The sequence below is a fragment of the Trifolium pratense genome, linkage group LG2 (assembly GCF_020283565.1).
Source record: "Trifolium pratense cultivar HEN17-A07 linkage group LG2, ARS_RC_1.1, whole genome shotgun sequence".
In the NCBI taxonomy this organism is placed as follows: domain Eukaryota; kingdom Viridiplantae; phylum Streptophyta; class Magnoliopsida; order Fabales; family Fabaceae; genus Trifolium; species Trifolium pratense.
The window spans coordinates 42682712-42697550 of record NC_060060.1 but is presented as its reverse complement, the minus strand read 5'-3'; the positions used below and the strand labels follow the sequence as shown (position 1 = coordinate 42697550).

The window sequence follows — 14839 nt, the reverse complement described above, 5'->3', positions numbered from 1 at the left end:
GAGGACTTGGCCTAAAGGATGCTTTACTCTCTTGCTTTTTCATCTCAATCTAGCTGGAGTTGACCTTATAAGTAAATGCATGCATGTGAACGTTTATTAAAATTTCCTTGTGTATGCTGATCATCCTAAGAATTAAAATAAGTTTTGGACAGGAATTATCTGATAGAAGTTAGCAAAAATGTTGTGACAAAATTGTCTACCAATTACCATGCTTTGGGTTTCAAATTGTTTACCATACTAATCTTCCGCTAGTTAAAATATCGATCAGAAGAAAATGGCCAGTGCATTTCTTCAGTTTCCCTTCTTGTGTAAATGTTGCATATATTATATATTTCTCCCTTATGACACGTGGTTCTTTTTTTCTCAAGTCATATTTTCAAAGTCTTCTGCGTTGAACACAATAAAGCTATCATAAACAGATAATAGAGGTCACTCAGCCTCAGATGCCAAAAGTTGGTAACCTGTTTAACCGACTTGTCTTTGGAATTTTCCACTCGAGTTTATTAGTATTAGTATTATTAAATATTATAACTCAAGGTCCCCATAGTCCAGGTTTGAATACCTTATCATAAAGAGATTGCCACCAAATACCATATAGATCCTGTTAGATAGTAGGAGGAGTTGTTCAACCACATCAACTTACTATTGTCAGCTTCTTCCATCCTTGCCCTACAAAAAGCCTAGACCTCGTTCTTCCAAAACCATCATTGTCTTCAGAGTATACAAAGGTCTTTAACAAAAAAACAAGAATATACAAAGTTTTATAACACAGTTGCATAAAACAATTCAAATGGCACACAGAAAAATGAACATGGGTTTGGTTTTGGTTGTAATGGCAATGTTGTGTGCAGGAGCTGCTGCGCAGTCGAGTTGTACAAATGTGTTGGTCAGCCTGTCCCCTTGTCTTAACTATATCACAGGGAATTCCTCGACCCCGTCTTCAGGATGCTGCTCAAACCTTGCCAGTGTGGTGAGTTCACAACCAGCATGCCTGTGTCAGGTTCTCGGTGGGGGTGCATCATCACTGGGAATCAGCATTAATCAAACTCAGGCTCTTGCCTTGCCTGGTGCTTGCAAGGTGAAAACCCCACCCACCAGTCAGTGTAATACTAAGAATGGTAAGAGAATAAAATTTCTTTGAAATATGCATATCCAACCTAAAGTATGAATATCGAGCCTTGAGATATAGGACAACAAATAGAAACCATAAGAAAACCTATATACTCCCATTCCCTATTCTAAACTATATTTTTCTGCTAATTTACAATATATGTTTTTGTTAACAGCTGCTTCCCCAGCAGACTCACCAGCAGGAACAGAGGCAGAGTCTCCAAATTCAGCTCCATCAGGTACTAACACATTGGGGAAGTAATTTAGTTATACTACACAGCTTGATTATCCAATATGAACTTTGTCGATATTAACCATTTAAGTTGAAATTCACTTGCAGGAACCGGATCCAAATCCACTCCCTCGACCGGTGATGGATCATCCAGTGGAAATTCAATCAAGCTGTCAGTTCCTCTGTTACTTATATTGGCCGCAGCATATGCTTCAGTTTTCTGAACACACTGATTCTTCAATCAGTTGGCTTCCTATTTGAAATGCTATTTTTTTGCTTGTTATTACCGATTGTTGTTGTGTAATCATATATATTATCAAAGGTCCCTTGTGCTGAAGGGTACAGTCTATTCATTTTGTAACCTCTATTGGGTTACATGATTTGTATTACGAGAGGCTTTATTCTCTCTATCAATAAAACATGGATTGAAATTTTGTAGTGTGCCATCACGGTCTTCATTAACAAGGACATCACTGAATTCTAACCCCGGCAAGCAAAAATAAAACAAAAAAATTGGTGTCGTAGTGCAGTGCTTTACAGCACTATGAAAGACAATCACGAATCAATTGCCAAACTGTTCAATAATGTAACTGAGTTTATTTAACATATCAGAAATAATATCATGGATATTTTTCAACAATTTCAACAAAATAATGATTGATTATGCAATGGACTGGCTCAGAAACCACTAATCAAAAGGAAATATATGTCTAGTTTTCATTCTAATTTGAAGACTGGGACTCACAGGAAGCATGCTAGAATATATTGTGAAGTTTCTTCATTAAACAGTTATGGCTTACCTTAATGAATATCATGTGGGTAGCCAAAGCAAAGTAAAAAGTAAGTAACTAAATCTAAAGGTAATTTTCGGTCATCACCATGAAATTTGTCATGATTAATGAGTAAGGACATTTGACCTTTCATAAAACACAGGCTTCGGTTATGGAAACCCTATGCAGTCGCAATAGCAAGCTGAACCAATGAATAATTAGTGCATCTACTCAAGTAAAAAAGGGAGAGAGAAAAAAGTAGCGCATCAAAACTGCATAACAAAGAAACACAAAATGTACAGCCACATATGGATGGATATCTCCCAAACCATGTCTAATGAAGACAGGAAAAGATTAAATGACCGGGCATGAAAGCAACAGAGAAAAAAATAAAAACCAAATATTTTGAAGAACATTCTAAAACTCATTCAACAGAGTCTAGATTCTACATTTCCCAAAAAAAGAGTGTAGATTCTACAATTACTGATGAAAAACAAAAGTTCAAGTAATGTCAAATGTTGCATGAAAATTGGTCTTATAAGGACAAGAACTTTGGCAGTATAAATTTAGAGACACCTAACAACTCAAGAATCTCAAGAATTGGTTACAATTTAAAAGTTTCCATCCACTATATGGTGCAATAGCATTTTAATCTTTGGCGCATAAAAAGGATATCAGTGCCAGGACAACCTTAATTTTACAAATACTATCATTAAAAGTAGGAACTACTTATCTAATATCATCCGATAAAACATCACAAGACACCAAAAATTGTAATATTTGGATACAGGAACTCGAAATCGAAATTACGTACATTGATCTCTAAATATGCTACAAATCAAGAATGTGATCGTGAGCGTACAAATTCTTCTAGTCTGTCCCACACCTCCAATGCTGCAGCCCTGTCTTGATGCCGCTTGTTCTTACTAATCTGCAATCAAGTTAAAAAAGCGTGGTCAGAGTGGAGTGCAAGATAAAAGCTGAAAAAACAGGAAGACACCATAGCAGTAGTTTGAACAAGCAACCCACCGAGATAATCTTCACATTCCACTGTTTCACAGTCTTTGCTGACTCTATACTATCATCTTCAAAACGCATAAAAAATCCGGTAACTGCAACAATTTGAAAGTGGCAAATACATTACAATGATTAAAGAAAATTGTGACTTGAATTTCGAAAAACAATCGAAATAAAATGGAAAAATGACTAACTTTTATTGAAAATTTCGACATGGTCCTTAAAAGGCCAATCCTTGAACTGCCAGTCTTTCCCTAAGACAAAAACAGCGACAACACGGTCCCAATCCTCGGGCTTAAGTGCAGCGGGCTTATCCCTAACTTCATAAGCAGTAACAGCTCTATCCCTACTAAGCTTCTTCTGAACAGTAACACAATCAGGCCTAGCACCCTTCATCTGCTTAACCTTAACATCAGTAGGTATATAAACCCCATCTTCCAAAAACTCCTTAACATTATAGATAGTAATAAGTGTCTGAAAAGCACTAGGAACCAAAATAATAGGAACACCTTCCCCAATTTTGAGATGCATTTTAGGTTTAGGAGTTTGATCATATCCCATTTCATCACCAAAATCATCAGAACTACCCATCAATCGACTCTTTGCAACTAGACCATCTTTCCTCTGATGAGACTCCATCCTCTGACGCTCCTCTTCGCGCTTTGTAGCCGCGACAAGAACACTGTAGAAGTCACGATTCTTACACTCGAGTAGCGATTCACGATCCTTGAGAGGCTTCTCAGCTGCTCTAATCATGGCGATGAAATCCAACGGTGGCACTTGCACTTCCTCAACGATTTGATCTGAATTGGGAAGTTGAGAGGGTTGTTGTTGTTGGTTGAGAGAAGTAGGATCTTCGGAAGGGTCTTCGGGGAGATATTCTATGGAATCGGTGGTGGAGAGAATGCCTTGAAGGTAGTTAAGGATAGGTTTCCGATCGGGAAGAGTAACGGAGGGGATTCCGAGAGCTAAGGTGTTTTGGAAATACTCAGTGTGTTTGAGGTGGTGGTTTTTGATGTAATGAACTAGGGTTTCGAGTGTGTAGCGGTTACCTTTGGTGGAACGATAAGCGGTTTCGAGAGAGCAGGGGAAGGTGTATTCGTCGCCGAAACGGAAGTCGGTGTTGAGACGGACTATCTTGTCTAATTCGCCTCTCATCGTGAAATCACGAAGAAGAGTCAGTGGATCCATTCTCATTCTCATCGGATTCATACTGTCTTTGCACCGTGCGCCACCACACCACCGCCCAACTCAAAGTCTTGCTTCTTTTTATTATAAGTAAAAGTAATCTTTTGTTATTATTATTATTCTTATATGCTAACCTCACCAGGTATATATATATCATATCATCATGCCCCACATTCCATAATTTCTCATCTCTGATCCCCATTTTATCAAATATTGTATAAGTTGCCCTCTTTCCTTTCCTTTTTTTTCTTTTGTTCCCTTACCCTATTCAATAGCATTTTTTTTCATAGATCTATTAAATACAAAAAATTTATATATAGTATTGGTCGTATATTATTTTCTGTAAGAAAAAAACAAAGTATAATCTTTTGGCTTTGCCCCTTTTTTGTACAAAAAAAAAAGAAGCATAATCTTTTTTTGACAATATATCTAATAAGTACAGTGTTGGTTGACAAAAAAAACTACTCTATTAAGTAGTACTACATTCCTTAATCACTTTAGCTCATCTCTCATAAAATATGAAGCAAAAAGAAAATGAAATTAAAATTTGTGATATAATCCCAATTTAATTCAATTCTGATAACCACATTAACACACCTCTGGACTAAGCTCAACAGTATAAATATTTTTTTGTTTGCTAGCCACTTTTAAAACCAAAAGAAATTAGAAAATCAACATTCTTCATATATTGTTTTTGCAGAAATGCATCCACTAACTAAAATTTAAGTATCAAATAACTAGACTTTGGCACTCAAAGTAACCAAATTAAGAAGATCTATTAACACTAAAAACATTATACATTAATATGATTCAAATGAATACTTTGTTCATATGGCTAAAATTGCAATAGTCTTATACAAAAATCTACCATCGGAAGGGCTAACATTAGCACTGTATATTGCCCCCCCGGAACAAAAGAAAAAACAAAGAAATGAAAGAACACCAACATATATCTACATTTTACACATACTCAACAAGCAACACCAACATAGCAATGAAAGAATATCAACATATATCTACATTATTACACATACTCTACAAGCAGTAGAGTTTCACCATCATCCTCCTCCTCTTAGTGTTCTACTCCTCTGTTGAAGTTGAAGCATCAGTACTCTGGTCAGCACTCTGGTCAGCATTCCTAGCCTTTCCCATCAGAATATCAAGCTACACAAAGCAGTAATATCAAATAATCACTTACATGTTATTAGCAAATTGAACAATTAAGTGATAATCTATAGATCATAGGAAAATGAAAGATGTACAAACCTTAGCCTTTGGAATCACACGACCTTGTTTGTCTTCCTTAGCATCAATAGTGGATGCCATTATACCTGTGACAAACATACACATGAAAACCATTTTCAGCAAAGCAACTTAAGAACAAAAATCTTGCTTTTGGAAACCTTTACAAGATGATAAGTAATCTTACTTTTCTCAATTCCCCATCCATTGCGTTTCAAAATTTCAGCTATGATTATCACAGTTGGAATAGCTGAGATTTAATTCAAATGCAAAGTTAGAAAATCAAAAGAAAGAAAATCCTAAATTCAAGAAACTCAAATCACACTTAAAGAATGCACAATACATACAGTTTTGACATTTACTGTAAGAGAACGGATCAATGAAGTCATAGTATGTAATTTGATTTTCACATTCTCATCATGCATTAATAAATTGAATATTAATTCTTAATTTTCCACTTCTCACTAACATAATCAAGAACACCATGATTCCCACACTTACTGTTCGAAGTTGAAATTCATATACTACAGATTCAGAATCTATCTATAAATTAAGAAATTAAAAGGATTAAAGAAAATTAATCTCATTCATAGGTATGAAACTTGATTTTCATCATGCATTCATAATAAATTGATTTCTTATCCTAAAATTTCTACTTAATTATCAATTACATAATCAAGAACACCGCTAGAATCGAACTGAATCAGAATCTTCTATCTATAAATTAAGAAAGTAAAAGGATTAAAGAAAATTAATCTCATTCATAGGTATGAAACTTGATTTTCACATTTTCATCATGCATTCATAATAAATTTCTACTTAATTATCAATTACATAATCAAGCACACCGCTAGAACCGAATCAGAATCTTCTATCTATAAATTAAGAAAGTAAAAGGATTAAAGAAAATTATACCCATGCCTAGTGCACAGAGCTCAACATCATAGTCCATCTTCAAGTGTTTCTGCATCAGAAATTAAGAAACAGAAGATCAGTAACAAGAAATGAAGTAAAGCGATTGAATCAAAAACGAAAACCTAATTAGAGAAGAATTTATAATACCTTAGCGAGATTGAGGTAGAAGTAGAGAGGTTTCTTAGACCTGGAAACCTGAATACGAATCTTCTTCTCTTTCTCCAAGTCGCCGCCATTGATATTGGTGACGTTCTTCATCTCACCGGAGTTGGTTAGGATTACGATCGCTTCCATTGTTCTTCTTCGATTTCTCTGATTCTTTCTCTGAGTGTGAATTTTCGCGGTTTTCTGTTACTCTCTCAAAATTCAGAAGCTTCTCCGATAAGAATGAAATGGAAGCTATGGGGACGGTTATATAGTGACTGTTAACTAATCAACAAGTGACGCGTGTCCTTTCTGTGTAACCGTTTTTTGTTGGTTAAAACGGAATGGAATCTGTTGACTAATCAGCAAAAGACGCGTGTCACTTCTCAACCAGTTCATCACATATTATTTCATTTTTTTTTACAAATAGATTATTATTATTATTTTCTCAACATATTATTTTTTTTAAAAGAAAAACAGAATTTCATTATGATATTTTTAACTCTTAATTTAATTCCACTCCCCATCATAATTAAGCATATTTCTCGCAAAAATAGTGATGTCAACGAAGCTTTGGGCCACGGAGGAGAGAATCACGGGACCATTAGGAGTCCAATTGTCTAACTAGAAATTTGTACGCATACCATCTTTAATTTGTCAAACCACATGACGTTGGAAATCACTCCACAATCCCGTTAGTGTTTTGCACAGCAGAGAGTCACATAAGGCTTTGAATTACAAGCGATTATGCATGGTATCATTATTCCTACTTACAAAGAAGTACCTTACACCAAAGCTCATTTGGTTTATTAATAAGATTCCACAACATCTTCATGAGGAACGCCTTGTTCATACAATGGTCTCTTAGAACCCAATCCACTATTCGTCATTGGCCGACAATACACATTCCCATTAACCAAATGCGATTTCTTCCACGATCATATCTCCCCACAAGAAACCATGCTCAATTTTCTCAATATCATCGCAAATAGTTTTAGGAATCTTTGCATAGTGCATATGGTAATACATAATTTAACAACATTATCGTTTTCAAGTCCTTAGGAACTTACCATGTTTTAATTTGAGAGATAGTTTAAAAAAAATCTTACATTATTTAAAAAGTAAGGCTAAGAATAGTTTATAAATACTTAAAAAAAAAAATAGTGCCACAAAATTGTAACCAGAACAAATTGATCAACCCGTAATTCAACATGCATAACCTTAACAATCTTTTCAAATATATTAATCTAACTTATAGTAATGTAAAATAAGACTCTAATGCAAGCATAGAAATAGATATTCATACTAATGTTTTAATATAAGACTCTAATATAAAAATAACGAACAATGTTGCCTAGGACTTTCCATTACCAATCTTTTCCTTAATCTCCTTGTCTTCTGCAACTATCTCTGATGAATTCACAGCCTTCATCTCTGCCTCTTTCTCAGCTTTCATCTTTGCCTCTTCCTTAGAGGTTCTAAGTGCTTGAATCAACCTCTCCAATGATGCCTCAGCGTCTTCATTAGCTACCTTAGGCATCAAGTTTTCAGCAACATCAGCAGGTGTCACATTAGCCTCTTCCAACAAGCATCGAACCGTGTCGAACAAAGGATGAGATTCAATACTCAGATAATTTTTTGCCAACATTTTGAATCCATCAAAACCACAATAAGATAACTCAATATGCATGTCCATTCGTCCTCGACGAATCAAAGCTTGATCGAGTTTATCGACATAGTTAGTAGTGAATATAATCAACCTCTCACCAGTACTAGCAGACCAAATCCCATCAATAAAATTCAACAATCCAGAAAGTGTTACCTGACTCATTTTATTTTTGTTTTCAGCTTCACCTGATGCTTGATTCACATCCTTCTTATCCTCTTTATCTTTTTCATTTCCCGAATCTGTCTTCCTCTCACCGGTAAGATCAAGTGAGCAATCAATATCTTCGATGACAACAACCGACTTACTCGTGATTCCAATCAAAAGTTTCCTTAACTCAGCATTTGTTTTCACATTAGTTAACTCAATGTCATAAATATCATACTTCAAAAAATTAGCAATAGCAGCAACTAATGATGATTTTCCTGTTCCTGGAGGACCATATAGCAAATAGCCTCTTTTCCAAGGCTTACCAATCTTTGCATAATATTCTTTAGCTTTACTAAATGTAACAAGATCATCAACAATCTCTTTCTTCTTTTTTGAATTCATTGCAATTGTTTCAAAAGAAGATGGATGTTCAAAAATCACATGACTCCATTTACCTCCATTATCACCTGTGCAGTTTGTGTAAAGCTTTACCTGTCTCTTACTTAAACCAATGTTCTTACCTTCTTCCAAAACATGCTTAAGGTAAGATTTAGCAACGAAATCGCGATCTTTACGATGAAAAGTGAGAAGGTAATACCTTTTATCATCAGCTGCATAGAATGAAACACTATGGTTTGTTTTTGGGACATTCTTTTTTAGACACCAAACAACTTTAATCCCTTCAAACTCATCATGAAACTCTTGACTTTCATCCATCTTTAGAACTAAACACTTTTTCACATATTCACCTCGAAGTTTCTTTGCTTTGTTGGTTGATTTTGATGTTAAGTAGTTTTCAATGGATCTAAAAGCTTCATTGTTGGTTCTCATGTAATCACCAATGTACTCCATGAATCTAACCTCAACATAAGGGTAAAGAAAGTTTGCTAATTTTTGTGAGAATTTTTCTATGAGTGCATGAATTTGATTAGGACAATACTCTTGAATCATAGCCCATACAAACAATATGCTTGCAAGCTTTGAACCAATTAGACCCCAAATTTCACCCATTTTTGTGTTCTTTGTTTAAACTTTATTGGTTTTGTAAATACATATAAGCTGGGAACATTTGTTTCTGGTGAGTTTGTTACATATAAGGACAAAGCATAATTCATGAGATGTTGATAGTTGATCTTGAATGAGACTTGCATGCCATTTTAGAAACAACTTGGACTACTTTGACTACATGCAAAAATAGCATAGCTACACAAGCTAGTCACACAATACTACTCGTTTTGTATTGCGATGTGATGATCAAGGAATTTATAAATTAAGGGGTAGGTAAGTTATTTAATTAATTGTGGAAAATTTATTTAAAAATAAGGCCTTTGAATCCTCTATTATATGCACAAAGTATAAGAAATGAAAAAATATGATTAAAAATCACTTTTCAAATGTATATATAAATGTGAAATAATAAACTACAAAAATCGACGGGTAAACAAAATAATTTGAGAGATTAATTTTGTCGGCTAAACTTACGCATTGATGCTTCCAACCACTAAGCATATTTTGACTTTTATGAACAATGTGATTAAAATACCCTTTGGCCATTCTTCTAGCAGCCATGTTAGCCCCCAAGTAACAACCAAGACAGTTGACATGTGAGAAACCAGTATGTTGTAAAATCTTCTCAATGAGTTGATTGTCCGCATTTTTCGAGAAAAAAAATTTGTCTTTTAACTATTAATCTTTTGTCCGAACATTTGGTAGAAAAAGTCAAAACAATGCATAACACAATGAACTTGTTCAATAGAAGCTTATGCAAAAGGAAGAAAATCATCAGCAAAAGGAAGAAAATCATATACATGCGCAGTATAGAAGCACATGGAAAATGATCTTCAGATATAGTTAGGTACAAACATTATCTCAAATCTTTTAACTTTACTACTACATTTGTAGTCAATTTTAATTTTAGTAATTTTCTTTTGACCAGTGTTAAAGTTTCCCCTTCTCTTCGTTTTCCACCTTTTCTCAAGTGGCAAGCAAAAGAAAATTACTTTAAACACCCCCATCTCAAGATAATATACACAAGATTATATGCTGTACAAGTCCCTTTGACAACACCAATCCTACAAGCAATAAACTTCATCGTGTTATTCAAATAGAATTTACTAGTTTGGCCTTTTTTTTTGCACACGCTCATATCACAATACATATAGCGGGCATGCAAATTTCGGGATATTCCAATGAAGACTCGAAAACTATTGTGCACCTATCACCTGATGACAAAGAATTTACTTGGCCCTTTTTAGATGTGTTATGCTCGTTGATCGGAAAAATCAAAATACATCGAATCTTCGTTGAAATGTCCCCGAAATTTGCATGTTCACTTTATGTATCGTGATAGGAGTGCATCAATGGCATGTCTTGGTTTGGAAATATGGCATGTTTGGTCAGCAAGGATGGTAGGTAGAGAGTTAAAGGAAGCTTTGCAAGTGTTTTTAATACATTGCTAGAAAAGGGTGTTACTTTTGATTCACTAATGCACCAATCTTTCCTTGATATGAAACCATTTGCCATGAATGAGACATATGGGTCCTATTATTTACACTATCAATCAATTGTCTCTCCTTTTCATTTTTCCTAGATCATAATTAAAATGTGTTCTGTTTGAATCTTTTAGTTGAGAGAATTGGGGACATATTTAACTTTGGCACTAATATAAATTAATTTGGAATTCTCCTCGTGAATTTAATTCAGTTGGTTGAGATATCGTATTATATATACAGTTGGTTGGGTGGAATTTCTAACACTAGACTACTTGGAGAAAAAAATGGAATTAGACATATTTTAGAAGGGAAAAAATATGTTATACTAGTCCTAATTAATGGATTAATACACTTGAAATTTTGCTTCGAAAGGTTGATTAATAGGATGGGGGGAACATAAGGCATAGTTAGTGGAATGCCACGCCATATTTTCCAACACATTCACGTATATAAGGGGAAGAAAGGGCCCATGAAAATCAAACTTCATGGCCTAATCAAAATCAAAACAGTCCTCTCTGCCTCTTTCACATTCTCTCTCACTTTTCTCATAATCATCAACAACATAAACACACGTACGAAGTAGTTGAGGGGAATGTTGTCTGGTTCGAGACCATTATTCTTAAGCAATTAAAGACCCCACCAAAGGATGCAATAGAGTGATCTCGGACCAGGCTTCGTTCCTCTCAAACTCTAAGTTTATGTTAAGTAATAGGTAAGAGTTCCTTTCCTTTCTTAAAATTTGCTGCATATTAGTACTATAACTCCAATTGTTGAAACTTGTTTTTCATTTTGTACACAACTATTAGCTTAATTGTATGCTACTCTCCAAAGTTTATGATTGTGTCCTGCATTTAATTATTTGATTTATCTAATTTCATTGACCATGCATACAAGTTTTTGTAAGTAATTTTTCTGTTTTTCAACCAGCCAACAATATCTAACAACATCAAATTAATTTGGTTCATGTTAGGAGTATGAGCAATTTATGATTAAACAAGAGAGGCTAAGAAAGGAAGGGTGAGTGACTGTACAAATTGTCTTTGGAATTTGAACTTTTGTGTGTGTACCCTTTACCTGGTTCTTCACCAAATTTGTTGAAAAACAAAGTTATTGGTGTGAAAATATGACTTATAGTATATGGTTTATCTCTTTTTAATATTTGAAGTTAAACTTTTGCCAACTAGCTTTGCTTGTGGTGAGTTGCAAAGAATATAAAATTTGGAACTTTCCACTTTATTAGTTTGCATTTCCATGTAGAATTCAGATCCCCTAGTGTGATCCCACATTCACCGAAGCAGAATATCAGTAATTATTCGATTAAGATCATGCATTTTAAAATATTGCAAACATTGATTTTATAATACCGAAAATATCAAATTTAAATATGAATAGTCCAACCTTGATCGGATAGTCACTGGTATCCCGACTACATTAATGTATGATCGATCACATCAATAAATCTAAATTCTTGTTCTTGCATGAGAGTGGAGAAGAGGACTGCTTTTGAAGTATACCATATAAAATAACCAATGAAGATGAAGCTTTGAGTTTCTGGTTCTTTTCTGCTTTTGAATTAATGTGTCTTACTCTTTATAACTCATTAATCTTGCTTTATAATGCCGTGTGGGTCAGAGTATGCATGAAAAACACAGCATCATCATAGGTCCGTGTTAATTGGGAAAATTTCTCAACGTACCCACACACTTTCTCCCCCACTTTCCAAAAAATTCGGAAAGCGTTTTCTGAATTTTTTATAGTGTAAATTTTACACTAAAAAACAGCTCGAATTTGGATTACTTACATTAAAAATATCACATAGTTAGCCGCTGTTTTAAATCATGACCGTTGATCTTTAATTAGACGGTTGTAATTATGCAACACAAATTTCTATAATTTTTCACAATTTAATATCTCAACAACTCAGTTTTGATCGGACGATCCTAATCAACTACTGTGTGAAAACTATGTGATAATGGACCGCAGAAAATCAAGTATGTATCAATGCACCATGTGTGCCCTCTAATATTGAATGGATTTTTAATGAATTAAAACATATTTTTTTTATCAATTTTTTTGTTTTATTGATCTTTAGTACATAGTGTAGTACTAAATTCTTCAAAAGTTAAACTATTTTGGAAACGATAATTTAACATGAATAGTCATAGTTCTTATCCAATTCATACTCATTGATTAATGTCATCTTTAATTCACGAGTAGTAATATTTATGACTCTAAAGTTTAGTCACGTGGGAGGTGACTCTAAAGTCTTTGACGGTAACGTTATTGTATACTTTTGTCAAACGAGCAGGATAAAAAATAGGGTCATGTTAACATGTGCATTAACATGTTAAGATTCTAAATATAGAAAATTGCATTTAATGTTAGAAAAAAAATTTAACATGTGCTTCCTTAACATGTGCTTTTGGTGCACATGTTAACATTTTTCTAAAAAATATTTTCCTTGTGATTTTTTCCTTAATGACTTATGACACAATATATGATGTAGGGGTGATCGTATCTGAACCAATCCAAAAGTAAAACCGCAAATCGAACCAAACCAAACTGAAAACCGCAAAAACCGCATTTGGTTTGGATGTATTTGAATGGCTTTCTTACTGAACCGCAAACCGCAAAACCGCAAAAACCGCGGATAACCGCAAAAACCGCATTAAGTTACTATTATATATTTATATTCCAATATCGTAAAAGAAAATATATTTATATTCCAATATACATGCCCAATTACCAAGTCAGTCGACCAAATTAATCGAACTTCAAGTTGTTTTTATTTTTTGTACTGAAATTTTATTTTGGTGTTGTAATGTTATTTTAAATAAACAAATTTTATCGGTACCGTGATGTTATTTTGAAAATTCAATTTTTTTATATATTTAAAATTGTAAGTTACTATAATGTTATTTTGGATAAATAATTTTTGTTGGTACTACAATGTTATTTTGGAACTTCAATTTTTTATTTTTTTTTTATGCTTAAAATTGTTCGGTACAATCGTTATGTTTTAAACCGCACCAACCGAACCGATCCAAATCGCATTGGTTTAGTTTGGTTTGGATGACTTTTTAAAAATCAACCGAACCAAACCGAACCGCATGCATTTTTATCTCGCGGTTAGGATGACTTTTATGCTCAAAACCGAACCAAACCGCACCGCGATCACCCTATGATGTTTGTATGAAAATCTGACTTTGCCTTTTTAGGAAGTTTCTCTTCGACAAGCTTCTTTTTGGAATACAAATTTTACAGACATGTAGTATGTGATCAAACAATAGACCATTAAAATAATTATTAAAGCTGATACTAAAAAATACATTCATTCATTTCGTTAGCTCAATGTAATTTTTCTTCTTCTTTTACTATTAATATTTTGAAGAATATTTCACTATATTTGAATTCTCTAAAGTATCTTTTTTTGGGAACATGGTCAACCATAAATTATTATTTTCACTATTCTTCATCTACTGATGTAGAAAATTATCTAATTTTCCATTCTCATATGAGGCCAAAAAGTTTATTGGCAACAGATCGGCACGAAAGTGATTCATCATGCTCAAACATGAGGCGATCGTTCGTTAGGAACGGTTTATAGATCATCAAATTCCCACAAATGTTGGGGATTCCACCTCCAAGCTTTCTTTCTAGTTTTTAATTAATATATACAATAAAAAAAATTATAATGATGCATTTTCTTCTCGCAAATGGATTGAAAATTATTTAATACTACGTGTCATAACATGTCCTCTCTTCGGAATAAAATATCATCGAAAAATGTCAAATTTTGAACAAAATATATTTTATATTTTGGATCAATATTCATTTCTCACAACTAATTATGTCATTGTTGTTAATTAATTAAGAACAGAAATAAGATCATGTTTAGACTCTAATAATGACG

General features: G+C 33.8%; 4 protein-coding genes across 4 annotated transcripts; 1 reads left to right on the top strand and 3 right to left on the bottom strand.

Annotated features, from left to right (window-relative positions):
* Positions 1-696: 696 nt before the first annotated feature.
* On the top strand, positions 697-1788 carry LOC123908257 (non-specific lipid transfer protein GPI-anchored 5). Its single transcript, XM_045958836.1, has 3 exons — positions 697-1118; positions 1287-1349; positions 1451-1788. The coding sequence occupies exons 1-3, from the start codon at positions 791-793 to the stop codon at positions 1564-1566; spliced, it is 507 nt and encodes a 168-aa protein (XP_045814792.1). The 5' UTR covers positions 697-790; the 3' UTR covers positions 1567-1788.
* A 711-nt stretch (positions 1789-2499) lies between these two features.
* LOC123908255 (protein CDC73 homolog) lies at positions 2500-4440 on the bottom strand. Its single transcript, XM_045958834.1, has 3 exons — positions 3324-4440; positions 3142-3224; positions 2500-3043 (listed from the first exon to the last, which is right to left on the bottom strand). Exons 1-3 carry the CDS (start codon positions 4339-4341, stop codon positions 2951-2953), a joined length of 1194 nt encoding a protein of 397 aa, XP_045814790.1. The 5' UTR covers positions 4342-4440; the 3' UTR covers positions 2500-2950.
* A 635-nt stretch (positions 4441-5075) lies between these two features.
* Positions 5076-6843, bottom strand: LOC123908258 (uncharacterized protein At2g34160-like). The gene is made up of 5 exons (XM_045958838.1): positions 6622-6843; positions 6475-6523; positions 5747-5809; positions 5584-5648; positions 5076-5481 (listed from the first exon to the last, which is right to left on the bottom strand). Exons 1-5 carry the CDS (start codon positions 6766-6768, stop codon positions 5398-5400), a joined length of 408 nt encoding a protein of 135 aa, XP_045814794.1. The 5' UTR covers positions 6769-6843; the 3' UTR covers positions 5076-5397.
* Positions 6844-7972: 1129 nt separating this feature from the next.
* On the bottom strand, positions 7973-9537 carry LOC123904735 (AAA-ATPase At3g28580-like). Its single transcript, XM_045954361.1, has one exon. The coding sequence runs from the start codon at positions 9443-9445 to the stop codon at positions 7973-7975; it is 1473 nt and encodes a 490-aa protein (XP_045810317.1). The 5' UTR covers positions 9446-9537.
* Positions 9538-14839: the final 5302 nt, after the last annotated feature.

Bases quoted from the DNA above. Each gene is read 5' to 3' on its own strand.
- LOC123908258 (XM_045958838.1), bottom strand. From the start codon at position 6,768: ATGGAAGCGATCGTAATCCTAACCAACTCCGGTGAGATGAAGAACGTC. The intron at 6,524-6,621 runs GTATTATAAATT...TTTCTGATGCAG, and splicing joins TCTACCTCAATCTCGCTAAG to AAACACTTGAAGATGGACTA. The intron at 5,810-6,474 runs GTATAATTTTCT...ATTAAATCTCAG, and splicing joins GCTCTGTGCACTAGGCATGG to CTATTCCAACTGTGATAATC.
- LOC123908257 (XM_045958836.1), top strand. From the start codon at position 791: ATGGCACACAGAAAAATGAACATGGGTTTGGTTTTGGTTGTAATGGCA. The intron at 1,119-1,286 runs GTAAGAGAATAA...TTTTGTTAACAG, and splicing joins TCAGTGTAATACTAAGAATG to CTGCTTCCCCAGCAGACTCA. The intron at 1,350-1,450 runs GTACTAACACAT...ATTCACTTGCAG, and splicing joins TCCAAATTCAGCTCCATCAG to GAACCGGATCCAAATCCACT.
- LOC123904735 (XM_045954361.1), bottom strand. From the start codon at position 9,445: ATGGGTGAAATTTGGGGTCTAATTGGTTCAAAGCTTGCAAGCATATTG.
- LOC123908255 (XM_045958834.1), bottom strand. From the start codon at position 4,341: ATGAATCCGATGAGAATGAGAATGGATCCACTGACTCTTCTTCGTGAT. The intron at 3,225-3,323 runs GTTAGTCATTTT...AAATTGTTGCAG, and splicing joins TGTCGAAATTTTCAATAAAA to TTACCGGATTTTTTATGCGT. The intron at 3,044-3,141 runs GTGGGTTGCTTG...ACTTGATTGCAG, and splicing joins GGAATGTGAAGATTATCTCG to ATTAGTAAGAACAAGCGGCA.